At 57.8% G+C, this 20,239-nt stretch overlaps 1 protein-coding gene across 2 annotated transcripts; it reads right to left on the bottom strand.

Moving 5' to 3' along the window:
• On the bottom strand, positions 1-20,017 carry PLXDC1 (plexin domain containing 1). 2 transcript variants are annotated; one of them, XM_027666350.1, is made up of 14 exons: positions 19,921-20,017; positions 18,391-18,530; positions 15,727-15,870; positions 15,394-15,463; positions 14,904-15,026; positions 14,387-14,505; positions 14,062-14,161; positions 12,462-12,557; positions 10,694-10,775; positions 8,474-8,531; positions 7,168-7,303; positions 5,007-5,042; positions 4,176-4,330; positions 1-605 (listed from the first exon to the last, which is right to left on the bottom strand). In XM_027666350.1, exons 1-14 carry the CDS (start codon positions 19,973-19,975, stop codon positions 456-458), a joined length of 1,464 nt encoding a protein of 487 aa, XP_027522151.1. In that variant the 5' UTR covers positions 19,976-20,017; the 3' UTR covers positions 1-455. The 2 variants fall into 2 exon arrangements, with proteins under 2 accessions (XP_027522151.1, XP_027522152.1); XM_027666351.1 differs by lacking the exon at positions 1-605 and adding an exon at positions 1,453-3,090.
• Between the last annotated feature and the right edge of the window lie 222 nt (positions 20,018-20,239).

Raw genomic sequence — 20,239 nt, 5'->3', positions numbered from 1 at the left:
AAGCAAAATCAAGCTGGTTCCACCGGAATCCAGAGGGAAAAACCTCGGGATGAGGGGTGAGAAAAGCAAAATCAAGCTGGTTTTTTTAATGTCATCCCCACGTTCTTCGCTCCAGAAAGAGACTCCAAGGTCAACTCGGAGTTCAGGGACTGGGAAGGAGGGTTGGCCCCGGTGGGTCTGAGCTGGGGCATCCAAACTCTCCTCTTGGGGATGGAAAAGCCATTTTTCTCTTCTTTCCAGGCACTGGCAACGTTCCCCTCGGGGGTTTTCCAGAGGTTTTTTTACAGGCTTCTCTTCCGCTGCTACAGGGGAATATTCAGGACATCCTGCTGCCCCTGGAGGTGGAATTCCAGCACCCCCAGGGAAAAAGGCAGGGCAGAGTATTCCTTGTTTCCCTCCTCTGGATGCAGCATCCCCAGGCTGGGCAGTGGGAGCTGCCAGTTGGAGCCAAACCTTCAGCTCGGAGCAATAAATTTTCCACTTACGAGCTCTTGGAGAGATGATGGATTGGAGCTGTTAAAGCCCCAAAACCTGACCAGTTCCTCTGGAGAAGGAAAACCAAACACCTGGAGCACAGCTATGGAAGGGCCTGGTTTGGTTCTTTCCTTAGAGGGAAAAAAAAAAAATCAAAATAATTTAAAAATAAAGAGCTTTTTTTCACCCCAGGCACTCAGGATTTGGCATCTCCCCGAAGTTTCAGGTGTTCCACGGATCCCAGTTCAGCCATTTCCGGGTTATGGTGTTATTTTTCCACCTGAATCCTTCCTTAATCTCCATATTTTCTCCCAAATCCTCCCAAGATCCTTTTCTGCAGTAATTTATACAAATGCACACCACTTAGAAAGCCTGTTTGCCTCTAAATTCGCAGCATTTCAGAATTCTTGGATCCTCCCCAGCATTTCTAGGGCTTGCAGGGGAAGAGGAAGAACCAAAATCTTGCTGTTACCACATTCAGAAAAACAGCAAAACCAAGGCCTAAAACTAGTCCAATTAACAGTTCAAATGTAACTATTTGGAAAACAAAAAAAAGTTAAATCCAGAGAAAATTCTCTTGTGAAAGGAGATCAGATTTGGGGCAAAAAGTGGGTGACAGAATCCCTCTGAATTCTTTCCACTTCGGGGAAAGAAGGAGAAAAAATTGAAAAAAATTAAAAATAAAATAAAATAAAAATAAAATAAAAAAAAAAAACAGCTTTATCTGGGAATTAAATTTATCTTGAAAATATCTAAAGAGAGACTGTCTGGGCCATAATAACCTGGCACGACTCAGCCTGAGCATTTTGGTGCTTTGATGCAGCAAAAATCTCCCCCCAGTGGGTCTGGGGAAAGTCTAATCTGGGGTCTAAATGGCACCAAGGATCCGAATTTATCTGCAGTGGTTCTGGAATTGCAGCAGATGAGAAGGAAAACATTAATTAGCCTTTGGCAGTGACACCCCCAGTGACAGCTGAACCAGCCCCTGGGTCAGAGTTGTACCAAATATCAGAATAAAGAGCTGAGGAGCAGGGGAAAAATTAAAAAAAAAAAAGGGGGAAGGGGGAAAAGCCCCCCAAAAAAGGGGAGGTGGAAAGACCCATCAACCAACACCTTTTTAGGGAGGGGAAATAAAATTTCAACTGGGCCTGAAGTGTGGATTCTCCCTTTCTTTCCACCCCGTCTGTGGAGTTGGGCAGAGGGGTTTTTTTTTTGCAGGTTTAATCTCAAATTCTGAGGGTGTAGAAGGAGGAGAAAAACCCCAAGAGGTCCTGGTGTGGGAGCCTTTCCTTGGGGTCAGGTCCTGGAAGCACCAAATCCACACGTGGGGCTCGTCACAGGCGAGAGAAAATAGAACAAAAATCGGGAAAAAGAAATTCCACCGACTCAAAAAATGTGATGTTGACCAGGCGATTTTCACAATTTCTGTGCTGTCCAGGCATTCCTGATTTATCTGGAATGCCCATGGATGAGCTTGGATTTGCCCCAGGATTTAGCCTGTGGTTTTCCAGTGCTCTCTCCCCATCCTCTCTTCCATCAGACCCATCCTGTTCCCACTGGATCAGTGGCCATGAGGACGTATTTTGAAGGAATTTCAGGGTTTTTTTTCCCCTACTCTCCATCTCCTTTAGGGGAAGGGTCATAATTAGTAATTTAGCCAACTAATTAGATGCCAAAAAGCGCATCAAAGCCGTTGGCTCATGAAAATCCTGGAGGTGAATCCTCTGCAGGGTTTTTAGTCCTTAAAATAGTTCAGGTTCCCCTTTCTCCAGAGGAGGGGCTGGAAGGTGTTGCTTTGAAGGGAGAGTTGGATCCAAGTTGGTGGAGGAGACCAGGACTTGAGGCTTCTGAGGCGTGAAGGCAAAATTAAATGTCAATTAAAGAAGGCAAAGGGGAGAAAGGGACAGAGCTGGGGGGGTGAGGGGATGGGAGAGGAGCCCTGGAGAGCCAACCTGACCCCTCCTGGGCCACCACAACATCTGATCCCGCTTCCCAAGCACTCCATGAGAGGGAAGAGGCCAACACAACATTCCTGAGCATTCCAGAGCCGCCGTGCCCCAAAAAGCTTCTCTTTGCTCCCCAAGAACCTGCTGCTCGAGGCACCCCAGGGAACAAGTTTCCCCCCCCCCCCCATTTCTGCTGCTGTTCAGGCTCTGGTGGAGGAGGGAAGAGGGAAAAAACAAACAAACAAACAAAAAGCCCAAAAAACCCCTCACCAAAGTCAAAAGTTGGTTGCACGTTCCCCCCACCACCACACCCAGGAGGTGCCCAGGAGGATCCAGGCACATCCAGCCTCCTCCTTTCCTGCCCCATTCCTTGTGAAAAAAAAAAAAAAATTAAAAAATCCATTTTTGGGGTCTTTTTTTTTTTTTTTCCTCTCTCTCCTTGCCGTTTCTTCTCCAGGAAGGGGACAGACTTTGGGATAACGGGAGGTTCCGACACGTGGGACGCGGCAGGATTGGGATGCAGGAGGGAGGGAGGGGAAGGGGGGGTCTCTCAGCACTGCTCTGCTTCCACAAATCCCTCCTTTTCCTGGCTGGCTGCTTCCACCTCGGCGTAGGTGGCGTGGTGGGTGTGATTCCGGAATTTCATGGCAGGCCAGTGGTGTGGCCTCCGCTGGGGACAGAGAAAGGAGGGAACGTCAGGAGCTGGGACAGAGCCTCACCCCCCCGATCCCGAGGGGAAAAACGGGCCCTGGGACACGAACAAGGTTGTCCTGGGGAGAGTTTGAGGGTTTGGGGGGGGAGAAAAAAGAGCTTTAAAAGGTCTCTTAGCGCTTAAAAATGGGTTTGTTGTAACGCGCTGAAGTCACTGAGCTGAGGCACTGAAATGGGGAATGGGGAGGGAATGGAAAATGGGGAATGGAGGTGAAGTCTCCCATCAGCCTGAAAATCTGGGATGGTCTGTGCCTGGAGCAGCAGCTGAGGATGCCCAGGAGTGTTCCCTGCAAAGGTCAGCTCTGTGTCCCCTCCCTGCCCCAAACAGGGCCAAGCACTGCCCCTTCCCAGCTGGGTGTGGATGGATCCCTCAAACATTCCCAGTGCCCAGTGCTGGGCTGGCAGGGGCTGCACGGATGGATTCCCTGCAGCCTCTCCCTGCAAACAGGACAGATGGGGGAGAAGCACTCCAGGAACAAGCCAGGGAGGGATAAGGGAAGGCTGAGGGCTGAGTGTTGCTCATCCCTTGGCAGCAGCTCCCGTGCCAGGATCCAGCCCACTCCCGGCTGCCTCGGGCCCGGCTCCGGCAGCAGATGGGGATGGTTGGGCCCCCTGTCACCCCCAGAATTAAATTCCTGCCTCCAGAGCATTCCCACAGCCCTCCCACGGCAGCTGATGGCATCCATCCATCAGGGGCAGGCTGGCAATTTTAGGCAGCAAAGATCCAGCGGGGTGATTCGGCAGAGCCTCCCCCACCCCGGGCAGGGCTGAGCTCTTGGAGCAGGTGGAAGAGCCCGACGTTCCAGGGGGGAAAACAGGCAGCTTGTGAAAAGGGGAGAGAAATAAAACCGTGTGGGAGGGAGAGAGGCTGAGTTTAAACACCCATCAGCCGGAGGTTGGGAGATCAGCCGTGACTGGAGGAGCACGGAAAGGAGCTTGGATGTGAACCTCCCTGCTCTGGGATTTGTGTGGATCTGGAAGGCTGGGATTTGTGTGGATGGCAAAGGGAGGGAAAAGTCCACAGGGGTGAGGTCCTGCACTCACCTCGATGAAGAAGAGGGCGGCGTTGGAGGTGGGGTGGCTGCTGATGTAGATCCCAGCCAGGATGATCCCGGCCACGAGCAGCACGGCCAGGACGATCCCCACGATGGTGCCGGTGGGAATCGGGGCCGTCTTGGAAGGAAGGCTGCTCCCCACGCCTGGAAAACAGGATCCAGCTGGGTCTGGAGCAGTGCTGGTGCCTCAGCGACTGCACAGAGCTGCAGAGGGTGGCCGTGGCATCTGCTAACTGGGACATCACCAGGCATTTGGGAGCAAACTGGGAATAACGTGGATTCCAAAGGCTCCGTGGCCCAATCCCGAGCCCAGTTCAGGCAGTTGAACTTCCCTGAGCTCCTCCCAGAGTAAAGGGACACACAGGCCCCGAACAGGGCTTGGATCCTTCCCAGCCTCTGGAATTAGGAAGAGCATTATGGCAGCAGTTCAGTTCCCTGGTGGACAGACTGGGGCTGACCAAGGATTCAGGGAACAGAGAGGACACTTTATATTTGGATTTTATGGTGCTCTTTGGCCCAGCTGGGGAAATTCAGAGGGAAAAGGACTTTGTGTCTATGAAAATATGGCCAATAAAGGGAATTACACAGAAGGAGAAAACTCCCTGTCTGAGTTTGCACAGCAGGACAAACGGCACCAGGGTAAAACAGATCATTGCAGACTCTCACTTTTCACCCTCTGGAATTGCATTAACCAGGGTGAGGACAACAGGAATGTTATCTTGATGATGTCCCCAGGTTCTCCTGTCCCCCCTGCTGACCACTGGAATCCAGGGAAACCCGTGTTCCCTTGGAGCAGGCAGGGAGGGGGTGAAGGGCTTACCCTCTGCTCCTGCAAACTGGTTGAGCTTCGTGTCGTCTGAAAGGAGAAAAGAGGGTAGAAAAAAAATAAAATTAGGGGCTTTCTCCGATATCCTGCACGTTTCCCACCTGCTTCCATCCCCCTGTGATGGGATCTCTGGATAGTTTCAAATCTCTGCTCGTGGAAGAGGGAGGAACACAGGAAACAACAGTGAAAGCAGGTGGGATAGGGATCATTTTCCTTCACTGAGGTGGCACCTGGAGCACAAATACCTGGGAAAAGGGGTCACTCAACACGCTCAGAGTGCAAGGTCTGAACCATAAGTGGATGCTGGATGTGGGTGCCCATGTTCAGGCCACAGCATTTGGGGCTAATACATCCCAAATAAATCAGTGGGATGTTACACTGGGGGTGTTTTCCATGGGGGCCCAAAATCCACTTCCATTCTTGGCCTCGCTCTGGAAGAACCAGGATATTTTGGACAAGGCTTTGTCTCTTGATGGTCTCCACATCCCCACCCTCACCAGGGTGAAATCCTGACCCAGAATTCCCACTGCTTGGCTTCCACATGTGCTGGAGGCAACACTGACACACGGCTGGTGAGTCAGACACAGCCACCAGCATCTCCAGGAGCAGATCCAGGGAAAAGGGCTGGCTGGGGAGGATGTGGATCCAAGGAAAAGGGCTGGCTGGGGAGGATGTGGATCCAAGGAAAAGGGCTGACTGGTAGGAACACAAATCCAGGGAACAGGGCTGGTTGGGGAGGATGTGGATCCAGGGAACAGGGCTGGCTGGGAGGATGCGGATCCAAGGAAAAGGGTTGGCTGGGGAGGTCATGGATCCAAGGAAAAGGGCTGGCTGGGGAGGACACAGATCCAGGGAGGACGCCGAGGGCTGGGTCCCCCCGGTGTTGCTGATTCCTTTGCTCTCTCCTCAGCCCCAGCCCTCCTCCCTGTTTGTTTCCTTCCAAGATCCCAAATTAACTTCACGCTCGACTGTGTCACAGAAAAAAAGCCTCTTTTCCTTTTTTTTTTTTTTTTCCAAGAACTGGCGGTGAGCTGGAAAACGCTCTCCCTGGTGGTGTTCCACCCCCCCTCCCCTCCCTTCCCCTTAATTGCTCCTTCCAAAGTCAGCCCTTGGCAGCCCCATTCCCCCACCCAGCTCCTTCCCGTGGCTGAAGGACAATCACTAATGTTCCTTTCTATTTATCCTAATTAGCAGGCGGCGTTAGGGACTATTAAGCAGGGAAATTGGAGTGATACCTGCCGGGAGGAGCCGAGGAGCCAGCCTCGTGTTAATGGGATTAGAGCACGGGGGTCTCCAGGGAAACCCGCGGCTTTATGTGGAGCTTTCCGAGGCTGGAACGAGCAGCATTCCCAAGGAGAGGGCAATCACCTGGATTAATTCCAGGCTGAGAGTCCTGGCAGCCCCTGAGCTAAACCCAAGCCCATGAAAAGCCTGAGCTCCACTCCGCAGGATTAACCCCCCTGGAGGAGCCTGTGGGCTCTGCCCACCACGGATTGGTTGCTGTTGACCTTCACAAATGGGTAAAAAAAGCTGCAACGACTCTAAAACTCTTCCCACTGGAGGATTTCATCCCTCCCTGTGCCACATCCCCCCAGGTCTCATCCCTTGGCTGCTCTTCCTTTCCTTTTCCACCACCCCCTGCACTCACCCCTGACCAAGGCAAGGTTGGACAGGGCTTGGAGCAACCTGGTCCAGTGGAATCATGGCAGGGAGTGGGACTGGATGAGATTTAAGGTCCCTTCCAACCCAAACCATTCCATGATTCCATGATCTAACTTTGCAGATCCTGGGAATGTCGCTCCTCTTTCACAGAGGGAGAAACGGACTCGGGAGGGGACACTGGGAAGAAATTCCTCCCTGTGAGGGTGGTCAGGCCCTGGAATGGATTTCCCAGAGGATGCCCCATCCCTGGAAGTGTCCAAGGCCAGGCTGGACAGGGCTTGGAGCAACCTGGGCTAGTGGGAGGTGTCCCTGCCCATGGCAGGGGGGGGGCACTGGACAGGCTTTAACGTCCCTTCCAACCCAAACCATTCCATGATCCTCCTTCAAAACCCACGTTGTTCTTGGATTCCTTTGGACAGGAACTGGCTTTGTGAGGCCCTGGAGTGAAGGACCTTTGCAGGGATGTGCCCCAGGCATGGGATGTCCCCCCTACCTTCGGTGGTGAGGCTGTCGATGAAGAGCGAGGCCGTGGAGGAGGTGACGCCCTCGCTCAGAGGGGACAAGGAGCTGTCAGGAGGGGCTGAGTAGTGGCTGCCTTCTGCCAGATCCTCACAGGTCTTTTCATCTGACTGGAAGGAAAAAGGGAGAACAGCTGTTTTTCCCCAGGAATGCCAGGGGAGGGCTGTGCTTCCAAGGCTTGGGGCTGCTGAGCCCCCTGAGGTTCAAACACTGCAGGGGAAACAGGTCCAGAGAAAGGGATGGAGAAGAGGAGGAAAAGTTTGGGAAGCACTTAGGCAGGACAAAGGATAACAACTTGGAAAGGTCCTGCAGCCTGGACTTTGTGCATCACTGGGTGACCTCCTTAGGTCCTGTGACCTCCTGTAGGTCCAGTTTCCCTCACTCAACCCTCTGGGTGACGAGGAACAAAGCTGAGTTTTCAGCAAGGGGAAAAAAAAAAAAAATCAAACCAACACCACACACACACAAAAAAAAAAAGCCCAAAGCAGAACCAGATGTTTCTCTCGAGCTGATCTCTGTGAGACAAAGGAAGGAGTTCATCCAACGAGGAGATAATTGTGCTCACAAGGACGAAAACAGGGCTCGTTCCTTCCTGCTCGGGAGTGAGTAAGAGTCATGCTCTGGGAGGAGGAGGAGGAGGAAAAACACCCCAGAGCGCTCAAACTGCACTGTCTGGTGACTCCTGGAGCTTCTCAGCACCTTCAGGGAATATCCAGCACCCAGAAAAGGCACCAGCAAGGAAAACCCTGGGTTGGATGGAGCATCCTTTGACTATCCCAATCCAGGCATCCTCTGTTAAGGGGTCCTGCTGTAATGGGAAAGGGATAGATAAAGGGAAAAAAGGGAGAGATGAAGGGATATTATCCAAAGGGAATAAAGGGTTATAAAGGGGTATCCAAAGGGAATAAAAGAACACCTAAAGGTGATAAAGGGATATGTAAAGGGAATAAAGGGATATGTAAAGGGAATAAAGGGATATCTAAAAGGATTCCTAAAGGGAATAAAGGGATATTTAAAGGGCTATCTTCAGGGAATAAAGGCATGTCCAAAAGGATATCTCAAGGGATATCTAAAGGGAATAAAGGGACATCTAAAGGGAATAAAGAGATATCTAAAGGGAATAAAGAGATATCTAAAGGGATGCTCAGTCTGACCCAGAACACCACAGGTCAGGCAGAGCTGAGCATTCCCTCTTTGAGCTGGGACATGGCCATGGATTTCCCTGCAGAGCAGGATCATTCCCAGCCCAGGAGCTGAGCAGGGATTCCCCCCGGGCTCACCTGGCCACAGCCATAGGACAACCACTCCTCCCGGTACCGGTCAAAGCCACTGGAGCACCTGGAGAGGAAAAGTGGGATTAAAGGTGGCAGGAAACACTGGTGGCACTGCTTGTGGTTTCTAAGCTGCCCAAGAGTCCCAAATCCTGCCCTGGTGGGCCCTGTGTACGGACACAGGGACAGACAAGGACGGGAAGGGTGATATCCAAGGTGACACCCAAGGACATGGGGGTTTCCAGCACAGCTGTGCTGGAAGAACCCAAACATTCCCCTTTCCCAGAGGAGGAGAAGGGTCAACATCACTTGTCCAAGGGAAAAGGAGAGGCAGAAAAATAGGAAAAATATATGGCCTGAGTTTGAGTTTCCATTCCCTGGACTCTGTGCCAGGGCAAGGCCACGAGCTCCACGAGGCCTGTTGGGTTTTTTCCAGCAACATCTGCACAGGAAAAACACACTAAAGAAATTATAGATGACATCAGGCAAACCAGCAGCGAGAGAAATCCCCGCAGGAACAGGGAATGGAACAGCTCCCTGACCTTTGGAAAGCCTCGGGGGGGAGCAAAATCTGAACCAGGGGTTCAGGGTCACACAAACACCAATTTACCCGACAACCACAGAAAGCTTCAGATCCTGCTGAGATCTTTGCTTCGAGCACAGTTCCTGTCACAACTGTGGGCTCAGGAGAGGCAAAAATACAGATTCCACTGCCCAAGCAGAGAGCTGAGAGGACTCTGGGATGGAATCACGGAGCTGGAGCCGGGATGGAGCTCCAGCCCTGGAACCACCCCCCACCCAGCTTCCTTGGGACAGATCAAGTTGGCTTTGCAAGACCAAGCTGGCTGAAAGCCAACAAAGATAGGGGGCTGTTTGCTCCAGCTTGTCAATCCCACTGTGGTTTTTGACACGTGTGATTCCCATTTGTAACCTGAACTCCTCGGGCTGAGCCGCGGTGACGGCGACAGGACGCGCCCGGAGTCACCAGGGCAGGAGGGACAGGAGCAAACACCACCAACCACTGGGATTTGGGAAGATGAAAAAGAGTGGCTTGAACCCTTACACTGCCAGAGGGCAGGGTTAGATGGGATACTGGGAAGGAATTCTTGGCTGTGAGGGTGGGGAGGCCCTGGCACAGGTTGCCCAGAGAAGCTGTGGCTGCTCCATCCCTGGAATTGTCCAAGGAGCAACCTGGGATAGTGGAAGGTGTCCCTGGCCATAGCAGGGGGTGGGACTGGACGGGCTTTAAGGCCCCTTCCAACCCAAATCGTTCCCTGACATGATATATCAGATTTGCAAACACTGTAAATTTGGAACAATCGGAATAACCAAGTGTTTGAACCCCTGGGGTTCAGCCCAAACCAGACCCAGACGAAGCCACTGTACCCCAGGCTCAGTTTTGCCACCAAAGCAGGTGTGAAAACATCCCACCCTCTGCTCTGAAGCCACCACTGCCACTGACAAATGACATTCTCGTGGCTCAGGCTGTGTCACAGCAGGCAGGGAATCGATGCTGATTTATAGGTGGCCTTGCTGATGGCTCAGGATCTTTTCCTGTGCCCTGCTCACACCCTGCTGGAAGGAGGGGGGGCAGGAGCCTGTGCCTTCCTGGGAGAGCAGGATTTCCACGTGAGGATCTGTGTTATTGGGTCCCCTCCCCTGCCACCAGCTCCAAATAAATAGTTCAGCACAATCTCATTAAGCTCCCGTGCTCTGTGTGGAGCTGCTGGAGCTGGAGGAGAGCAGGGGGCAGGACCAGAGCATCCAGTCACCCCAAAAACAAGGCAGCAAGTGCCCCCCCACCCTGGCTATGCCTCGTCCCTCCCAGCTGGGGGGTGATGAGCATTCCCAGCTCCAGGACCTGCCTGGAGCCTGTCCCAGCCTCCCTTCCCTGCACCTCTGTCTGATCCCAGCCCAAGTCAGGACAAGTTTTCCCCCGTGTTAAAGCTGACTGACAAAAATGTGAGTCCTGCTCCAGGTCTCAGCCTGTTCCTGGACCAAAAACCCCAGGAAATGTCTCCTTTCAGTGGCTTGTAACTGGAGATCAAGTCAGTGCTTAACTGTGACTGGGAGACCAGGAGCAGCACCCAACTAACCCAAAAAAGGCAAAAAGAGGGAAAACACTAAAAAAAACCCCAGCACCACTGACCCAGCCACCAACCCTGGCCCTGTGCTCCCTGTCCCAGCTCTGGAAAGGGAAGAGGTGGGAAGGAATCCCAGCCCAGGTACCTCTGCAGGACGTGACACCAGCTGCAGTTGAAGGTCAGCTCTGAGGTCACACACGTTTCACAGCTCTGGTGCTGGAGACAAGCTGGGAAAGAGAGAGGAGAGACATTCCAGCCCGGTGCCAACAGCTGTGTGGGCACAGGGGAGCAGATCCAAGAGCTGGTGGCTTGGGCAGGACTGGAGAAGCAGCCACTGAGGGTCCAACCTAACCTCTCTGCCATGGACCTGCAGGATGGGCTCCCAGTCCATCCATAAACCTCCTCCTGCTCAGTTTAGCTGGGAATTCAAACACCTGAGAGGCTTTTTGCCCTTTCTCATGGCACAGAGGGTGTTCCTCAGGAGGCAGGACCAGCACAAACAGCTGAAGCCCCCTCGTGCTGTGTCCACACCAAGTGGTTCTGCAAGAACACCAACATTTGGTGTCCCCCTGTCTGGGAAAGATGGTCAGGAGGGGTTTGGCTGCAAAGAAAGAGAAGGAAATCAGCAGTTTTAACAAGCCCCTCAATGGCAGAGCCGAGAGTGGCTCCAGTGCTGTGACATTCCCAGGGATGAAAGCCTCCACTCCTCATCTCCTCTCACATCCTGAGCTTTTCCCAAGCCATGTGGAGGCAGGGAGCAAACTCAGACCTCTAAAGCAAGCCAGTCCATCCCTTCTGCCCTGAACAAGGCCAAAAACTGAACCCTCAGAAGCAGCAGCAGAATGGGGTTCTCTGTAGCTCCGTGGCTCCCATGCAGACATTGCTCTCAGCTCCCTGAGCTGCCAGGGGGGAAAAAAACCAGGCAAAAAACAAACCAGGAGAAAAAAAACCAAAAAACCCCACAAAAAACAAACCAACAGAGTCACTGCAGAATGGTTATTTATGTTCTGCCTGCAGTAACCTGCCTGCTGTTAAAATTGTCATAAAATACCCCGGGGAGAGCGTTCGGTGCAGCCCCTCCGTGTCTCCATGGCAGATTTACCTCCCAGCCCGCATTTACCGGCTGCTGACGACTCTCCCTCGTGCCCGAGTGTCCTTGGATCCAGCCACTAAAAATGGGGCCTGTTTCGCAGCAGCTCTCAGAAATTTCAGCTCCGTGTGGGGGCGTTGGAAATGTCTCGTGTGCGGACCCGGCGCGAACCCGCCGGGGCCCGGCAGGATGAGCTGCAGCTCGCGGAGCAAAGAGGAGGAATTTCGGGTGGGAATCGCTGGCAGTGCAGGGAGTGAGGGATTAAGGGGTGAGAGCAAGGGGAGCAGGAGGAAAGGTGCTGGTGGAGCAGCTCAGAGCACAGCGACTCCATCCTGGCTGGCACCGCTGGACCACTGAGCAGAGGGAAGGTGGATTATCCCTGCAGATCCCTCCTTTATCAGCAATTCCTGTGCCAGCTCTGAGCTCTGCTGCCATCCCAGGCTCCCATCTCGGCTATGGAGCACACCAAGGTGGGGTTTCTGCTGGCTGAGACTGGCTCTGAGGGGGTTGACCCACACAGGGCTGGATGTACGAGAGGTTCAGCGACAGCCGGGCACGGTGGGGACCCCGGGGCAGAGGTAAACTGTGCCCTGCTGGCTCCCTACACAGCTCCAAGGATCCCACCTGGCTCCCTGCACAGCTCCAAAGATCCCACCTGTCTCCCTGCACAGCTCCAAGGATCCCACCTGTCTCCCTGCACAGCTCCAAGGATCCCACCTGCCAAGCCATGGATGGCATCCCCCTCCCAGCACCCCCAAACCCGGCTGGAAGTCGGTGCTCCCCGGGTGAGATCCCGCAGGGAAGGGGCCGGGGTTGCACTCACTGGGCAGGGGGGTGAACTCCACGGCTGACAGGCTGCTGATCCTGCTGGTGTCCAGCTCCACACGGTGGTACTCGTAGATGGTCCGGCGCCGGGACTCTGCAACGCCGAGCCTTGGGGTTAAGCCAGGCCTAAACCCCCCCCCCAGTGAAGGGATTTACGTGGGGGAGGCCGGGGGGGCTGCTGGGGAAAGGTAAAGGTGGCCCCAGCCCGGGGGCTGCAGGAGAAGGGATGGGGAGAGGCTGGAGGGGTGGCAAGGGACAGATCCTGCCCCCCTGTTCTGCCAGGAGGAGCTCAGGGCTCGCTGCCCCCTCTCCCTGACCAGAGGCTGCGCTGGTGGACGTGCTCCAGCCCTGCCTTGCTCCACACAAACACATTGTTCCTCACTGACTCACGGGCTGGAGCCTCCTGGGGCTCCCCCCAAAGCTCCCCCTTCCCCCCTGCCCTGTCCCCTTCCCTCTCTTTCCCCTTCATCCTGGGGTCTATCCTTGGATTCAGGCTTCTCCCAGATGGTGGCACCAGCCAAGATGCTCCTCTGGCATCAATCTCCGTGGACAATCCAACCTCTCCTCTCCCAGCACGGGCACGTGCTCCGCACTTGGAGCCCAGGAGATGGAGCAGGACGAACACCCTCCCCTCCTGCCCCTCCTCCGCCGCCCTCCAACCCTCGTTTCTCCACCTCATGAGGCTCTTTCATGCCCAGTTCTTGCACTTCTTCTCCCCCCACAGCCCAGGGCAGGGCTTGGGAAGGCTGTGGCGTGGAGGGAGCAGCCCGTGGAGGAGCAGCTGTGGGGCGGGAGGGGAGGAACCACCCAGGCTGGCCCCGGTTCCTGCACAAACTGCTGTGAACGTGTCATAAACCGGGGCCAGATGGCTCCAGGAACAACAGGGGAAAGCCACCACACCGGGAGGGAGGAGCAGGGCTGGGCTGCTCGTGACTGGAGAGGCTGGAAGAGCCTTTCTGGGGAGCTCAGCCCAGGCCTGCAGCTCCCAGCATGCATGGAATGAGCGTGTGGACATGGATGTGGGTGTTCCATGTGCTGCTGACAGAGGTGCAGATCCCAGTCATGGAAACACATGGAAGGACACCCAGAGCAGCAGCAGGATGGCTACAGACCCTCCAAACTCCCCATCCCTATGGGAATGGGCACCCTGCAGCCCCCAAGCCTCTTGTCCATCTGCAGCCCTGCTTGGAATCGGAGAAGAATTGAATTCTTCCCCTCGTCCTCATCAGCTGGGAATCAGGGAAGAGCTTGGCTGCTCATGGAGAGTCTGAACACACCAAGGCCCACCCAGAGCACGAGGCTGAGAGATGGTCCTGGCCACGGGGAGACGCACCAGGGGGGTGCACTCCAAGAGGGGTGCACTCCAAGAGGGATGCCCAGGGAACACGGGACATGAGGGACAGCCAAGCCCCACACTCCTCCTCACACTCCCCTGCTCCCCGTGATTCCAAGCAGCTCATCCTCACGTCCTGAACTGCCCAAAGGTGAGGATGTCTCACCCTTCCCTCCCCTCTCCCAGCTGCCAAGGCAGCCCTGTGGGATCCCTGTGGGATCAGCTCCCTCCCTGCCCCAGCAGCTCCTCGAGGGCAGCGACTCACCAGGCACGTCGGGAGAAGGGTTGAGGACCATGAAGGCGTCGGAGAGCCCGGCCTTCACGGGGTGCTGGGTGGCACTGATCTGCAGCACTGGCACCGGGATCTGCAGCCAGGGAGACAGCACAGGATGGATCCCAGCCCTGCCCCAGCTCCTGGTGCTGCTGCAGAGGCCTCCAGGAATGTCCATCCCCAGTGTGTGAACAGTTACAACCCCAACCCCCTCTCCCAAACCCACAGGGACCCCCGTGGGGCCCCTCCTGCCCCGCTTCCCCTGCAGGAGGAGGCACCTGATGCCCCCAGGTGTGCCAGGAGGGGGAGGATCTCTCACCTCCTTGTACCCAAAGACGATCCTCCCGGTGCTGTGCAGGGCTGCCTGGAAGGTGAAGCTGCCCATGTCTTCCTTGCCCTGCAGGTACACCTTGTCCCACTGCACCACAAAAACCGTCCCTGGGGGAAGGGGGGTGACCAGAGCGGGTCAGGCCTCTCCTCATCCCACCAGCCTGACCTCCAAGGCATCTCATCCATCAACCTCCAGCACTTTGCTCGGAGCAGATCCCCCTGCCACCCATCCCAAACCCCTCTGGGGGGCCAAACACCCATCCCAAACCACTCTGGAGGGCCAAACACCCATCCCAAACCCCCCTGGGGGGCTGAACAGCCCCTGATGTCCCCTGCCCACACCCCCCTGATGTCACCTTGGCCCAGAGAGCCGAGCTGTGCCCGGCAGGACGAGGCCGGAGCGGGGGCAGCCAGGGCAGAGGGTGTCCAGGGCAGGGGGTGTCCAGGGTAGGAGGTGTCCAGGGCAGGGGGTGCCCAGGGCAGGGTGTGCCCAGGACAGGACTCACCATTGTCCAGGTACTGGACGGTGGAGTTGCGGGAGTAGCTGGGGTTGAAGTTGGCCATGAGGGGGGCGATGTACTGGGTGGCCGTGAGCATGCGGTGGATCACGTCCCCCACGAAGATAAAACCTGAGCGGGCAGAGGGTGAAGCAGCACAAACCACCCCCAGGACCCTCCCTCCCACCACCCTGCCCCATTTTTACCCCCAGAGTCCCCTCCTGGATTTCCTCCAAGCTTGTGTGACCCCCCCAAACTGCTGGAGGACCGGAGGCTTCGGCAGCACCCGAGTCCCCGAACAGCAGCAGCGGAGCAGGGGGAGATTTGGGGGTGCAGGGAGAGGGTCAGAAGGGCTGTATCCCCTTCTCCGAGCTCCCTGGGGCTCTGGGGTGAGGTCAGAGAGAGGACCAGAGCAATGCCCAGCCCCTCCCTGCAGGAATCCCATCCATCCCATCCCATCCCATCCCATCCCATCCCATCCCATCCCATCCCGACTCACCACCCGTCGCTATCGTGACCTGCCGCAGGAGGTGGCCGTAGAAGGGGAAGTCAAAGGAGAGGATGATCCTCTGCAGGAGGGAGGTGAGGTGAGAACCACGCTCAGCCCTCGGGAAAACACCCAAGGGAATGTGGGGGGGACTGGTCTGTGCCCTAGATGGTGCTCGGAGGGTGGGAGAGGGACGGGAGTGGGGTCCTGTGGGTGCTCATCCCCTTCACCCCCACAGTGGGCGGGGGCACCCAAACACTTCCCACATGCTGGGATGTGAAAGGGATTCTGCTGCCACCAGGACACCCCTGCTGGGAGAGGGCACACGGGGATAAGGCCGCTCACCGAGGCCTGGCGGTGAGTGTTGGAGAGGATCCCGTGGATCTTCACTTGGCTCCCGTTGGCCGCTGCCATGTCCACCCACAGCCCCTTCCTCTGGGCCTCCCCGGGGCCGAACACCCGCGACACGTAGTAGCTGTGGTTGTCCTCCTGCAGAGGAGACACAGGGGGATTACCTGGATTGCTCAGCAGGGATGTGACCCCCTGAGCAGCCTGGGCACAAAGCAGAGATATAAATCCAGCCTGGAAAACCCCGGGCGCAGCCAGCGGGGGATGCTGAGCAGCTGGAGAAGGTGCAGGGAATCCCACGGGATACCGGGCTGGGCAGAGCCAGGGGTGACTCACGAGGGAGAGCTCGGCACAGCACGGGCAACATTCCCGGGAAGAAAATATCCCGCCCCAGAGCCAGGGGCTGGGAGCTGCAGCTGAAGTGACCACGGCAAGAGGAGCAAACAACCGGGGCCGTGGAAGCCCAGAGGAAATGAGGAACCTTGGAAAGAGCAGCTCGGGGAAAGCTGCCGAGCCGCTGCTGCCAGTGGGGAGGGAGGATGAGGATGAGGATGAGGATGAGGATGAGGATGAGGATGAGGATGAGGATGGGGGGCACAGCAGGGGGAGAGGGACGTGGGATGTGCTCCAGGGAGCATGGAACGGAGCCTCGCTCTGCCTGAGGGAGCAGATCCCCGCTGTTCTCACCCAGAGCAACTAGAGGCAACCTGGGGGTCCCCCTAAAGGCACCAGCAGCACCCCCGGGCCCCCCAGGCCCCCTCTCCCAGGCAAACCAGAGTGTGGCCCAGGTGCCAGCTCTGCCACGAGTCACCTCAGACTGGCCAGGGACACGGGCAGAGCAGTGTCACCAGCCCTCCAGTGGCCTCTCCGACGGGAACAGACGGAGGGACGGACACGCAGCTGGGAGCCATCGCCTGTCAGGGGAGGCCGGTTCACACCGAGGTGGGGGGGAGGACGGGAAGCATCTTAATTTTCCCTGGGAAAGCGTTGCTCCAGCGCCCCGTGCCAGCAGCTGGCACGATGCCAGGTTCGCCGCTCGGCCCCATCTGCTGCTCGGCCCCCTCCGACCCCCAAAACCCCCTCCGACCCCCAAAACCCCCTCTGACCCCGGGACCTGCTCCCAGCCCCACTCCCTGCACATGACCCCGGGTGCTGGAGGCAGGGGAGGAGCCCTCAGCTGGAATAAAGTGCTAGTTAGAAAAAATCCTGTAACTTGTGGTTTTTTCCCGCTTCCCCAAAGCTCAGGGAGAGTCGTTGCACTCCTCAGCCTTTCCCGGCTCTTCCCCACGGGAATTACAGCCCCTGTTTGCTCTGAGGGGCTGATGCATCCCAGTCCCTGTGGATGGGGAAACTGAGGCTGTGCTGGCACCTGCTGCATCCCAGCACACACCTCCCCATGGAAAAACCCCGGGATGCAGGGCCAGGCCGCTGCTGGGTGACGAAGGAGAAAACCTCCCATGTCCTCCTGTCCCCCACTGTGCCTTCCCAAAGTGTTCCAAATAACCCAGGGGGGAACAAGCAGGGCTGGAGCACAGAGGATCCGGCTGCCACAGTCCTGACCTCATCGCTGACTCACTGGGATGTTCTAATCTGTCACCTTGATTGGGTTACAGCAGGAATTAGGAGAGGACAGGTTTGGGACACAGGGATAAATGGGGCAGAGCTTGGGGAGGGACGAGACCTCCATTCTTTGGGACCAGTGCTGCCTCTCTGCACCCCTAACCTGGAGTATTTTGGGAGGAGGGAGGGGAAAACCCCTCCAGACCCTGCACAGGCACCTCCCGAGGTGGGATCCCCCCTTCTGCAGGTGGGGCAGGGTGAGATGCACCTGCGACCTCACCCACGGCCCCACTCCTGGAGCAGATCCCAAAGCCTCAGGAAATCACTGCCTTTTCCTCCTGGGAACCACAGGCACCGTCACACCCTCCCTGTGGCTCCCCGGCATCTCCAAATGCCCTGGTGGCCACCAGTGGTTTTGGGCTGGTTTGGGGTATTTTTAAACACTTCCACATCAGGACTTTCCCGGTTCCTGGCCCTTCTTCATCCCTGGTGGATGAGCTGGAGCTGGAGCAGAGCAGAAGCAGCCACGGCTGTTTGTCCCCTGCCTGCTGTGCCTTGGGGGCACCAGAAACACTGGGACAAGTCACTCTCCACCAAAACCCAGCCACCCACACATCCCCCCCCATCCCCAGAGCTCAGGAAACTCCTCTGGCTGCCGAGGGACACACGGCCCTGCCACAAATAACCGGGAGCTAATTGAGAGTGGGTAATTAGGCACAGCAGGGGAGGGAAGGTGTCCCAGGAGGTGACACTGCTGCTGCTCAACTCGTTAGTGGTGACACAGGGACAGAGACACCCCCTACCTCCCACACAGCACCCTCACTCCCTCTCGGCCCCAGTAAGGTTACTGGGGGACAGTGGCATCATCCTCGTGGCACCCACAAGCAAAGCATTCCAGGATTTCCAGCCCAGGGACAGCGCTGGGACCTGGCAGGGCTGTGGAGGCCGCAGGGCTGGGAGCAATCCCAAGGCACTGGGCTGTAATTATCCTCTGGGATGTGGGATCCAGCTCCCTGCCCAGCCCGGGAATAGCTCCCGTGGTTGGGAACAGCTCTCCTGGTCAGGCACTGGGCGGGGGGCAAAGGGGGGACCCCCACTCACCACGATCCGGGTCTCGTTGGCGGGCAGGGTGTCGATGGCCAGGCTGCCCCCGCCCAGGTCGTGGCTGATCCGGGTCCCTTCGGATGTATCCCGAGTTCTCCGTCGCCCTTCGCCCACCGCCGGGCTCCCGGGGGGGCGTCCTGGGGGGGCACAGGGAGGGGTCAGGGGGGTGCCACACCAGGAGGGCACCCCCGGGACCAGCCCTGTCCCCCTGCAACGCTCCTGGTTACGTGACACGAGTTTGGGGGGGGTCTCAGCCTCGATCAGCAGCATCACTGCGAGGATGGACACACAGTCTCTCTGGAGGGGGGTGGGGACAGGTGACAGTGACCCCAGGCAGGGGAGAAGAGCGGGGATGGAGGGCAGTGAGGAGGCAGAACACCTCCAAATGGCAGCCCCTGCACACGCCAGCGTGACCCCGGGGAGGGGGAAGCTGCACGAGCGTGGCCTTGTCCTCGATGTCCCCAAGCTCATCGGCCCCCTCCCCACGGCTGGGATGGGCTCCGGGTGCCAGGGAAGACCCCAAGCATCCACCCCCAAAAGAAACGTGTCCCTTGTCCCCTCCTGACACGTCTCTCCAGCCCTGGGGAGGCAGCAGAGGCCGGAAACATGACTGAGGGCGGGGGGGGGGAAAAAAAAGCCATTTGGGACCAAATCTGCGGAGAATCATGAGATTCCCGGCAGCCCGGCGGCGCGGGGGCGGTGGGGACAGCACGCACTCGCCCACGGGCAGGGACACGTCTGTCCCCAGCCAGGGGACAGCAAATCCCCCGGGGGGGGCCGCGGGCAGCTCCCCTCGCCCTTGGGAGGGGGCTCCCACCTTCACCCCTGGGGAGATAATTGCTAATTGCTGCCTTAACGAGCTGCCGGACCCCTCCTGGGGCTGGATTCCGTTCCCAGAGCTCCAGGAGGGGAAACTGAGGCAGGGGGAGCAGGGCTGAGCTGGACGTGCCCCGGGGGGCTCTGGGGTTGGGGGTCACACTCGCCATCCCTGGGGGTACCGGGGGGGGCCCAGACCTCACCCCCGCTGGGAGGTGTGGGGTGCCCCAAGGAGCAGAGACATCCCCTCCCCAGCAAAAAGGCTCCCCAAAATCTCAGCGGGTGGCTGCACCCACAGCCGGGACAGCACCAGCCGTGCCACGGGGTGCCACGGGTGGGGGAATCCCGGGTGGGGGCACCCCCCAGCCCCCTCTCTGCCCCAGGACGCTGCCCTGCACAGATGGGGGGTCCTGGCATCCCATCTTCGCCGTGGAGGTGCTGGGGCGGGGGGGGTCACGGGGTGGGGAGCGGGATCCCCGCGGCAGGTCCCACGGCGCGGGTGGGTGCAGCGGGCTGCGGGGCACAGCGTGACACGCACCTGCGTGCTTGGGGGGGCACGAACATCCCCCCAAAGCACAGCAGCAGGGGGGCACAGACCCCCGGGACCGCCGGCCGGGCCGTGCACGGTGCTGCCCACTCGGGACCCCCCCGCGCCCCCAGTGCCGGGGTCCCTCCCGGAGCTCGCTCGCCGCCCCCCCCGGGCCCCCCTACCTGCGCCCAGCGCCCCGCGGAGCAGGAGGAGCAGGAGGAGACCCCCCCAGCGCATGGTGGGGGGCAGCGGCCCCGGCTGTGCTGGGGGTCGGGGGGCTCAGAGCCCCGCCATGGGCCGGGACCCCCGGGAGCCGCGCACCGAGCGGAGCCGGAGAGGAGCCGGGCGGGGCCGGGGGCGGGGCCGGGGGTGGGAATAGGGTTGGGAAGGGTTGGGATGGGATGGGAAGGGATGGGGATGGAGGCGCCAGCAGGACCCCTGTGCTCCCGGGGGGCTCGGGAATATCCCCCCCATCCCCGGCTGGGCCGGCGCCCCCCACTC

The sequence above is a fragment of the Corapipo altera genome, unplaced genomic scaffold, assembly GCF_003945725.1.
Source record: "Corapipo altera isolate COAL_440 unplaced genomic scaffold, ASM394572v1 200, whole genome shotgun sequence".
In the NCBI taxonomy this organism is placed as follows: Eukaryota; Metazoa; Chordata; class Aves; order Passeriformes; family Pipridae; genus Corapipo; species Corapipo altera.
The sequence above is the reverse complement of the archived record's forward strand: the minus strand, read 5'-3'. Positions and strand labels throughout refer to the sequence as shown.

Bases quoted from the DNA above. Each gene is read 5' to 3' on its own strand.
- PLXDC1 (XM_027666350.1), bottom strand. From the start codon at position 19,975: ATGCGCTGGGGGGGTCTCCTCCTGCTCCTCCTGCTCCGCGGGGCGCTG. The intron at 15,464-15,726 runs GTGAGCGGCCTT...TCCCTCCTGCAG, and splicing joins ACACTCACCGCCAGGCCTCG to AGGATCATCCTCTCCTTTGA. The intron at 10,776-12,461 runs GTGAGTGCAACC...TCTCTTTCCCAG, and splicing joins GGAGTTCACCCCCCTGCCCA to CTTGTCTCCAGCACCAGAGC.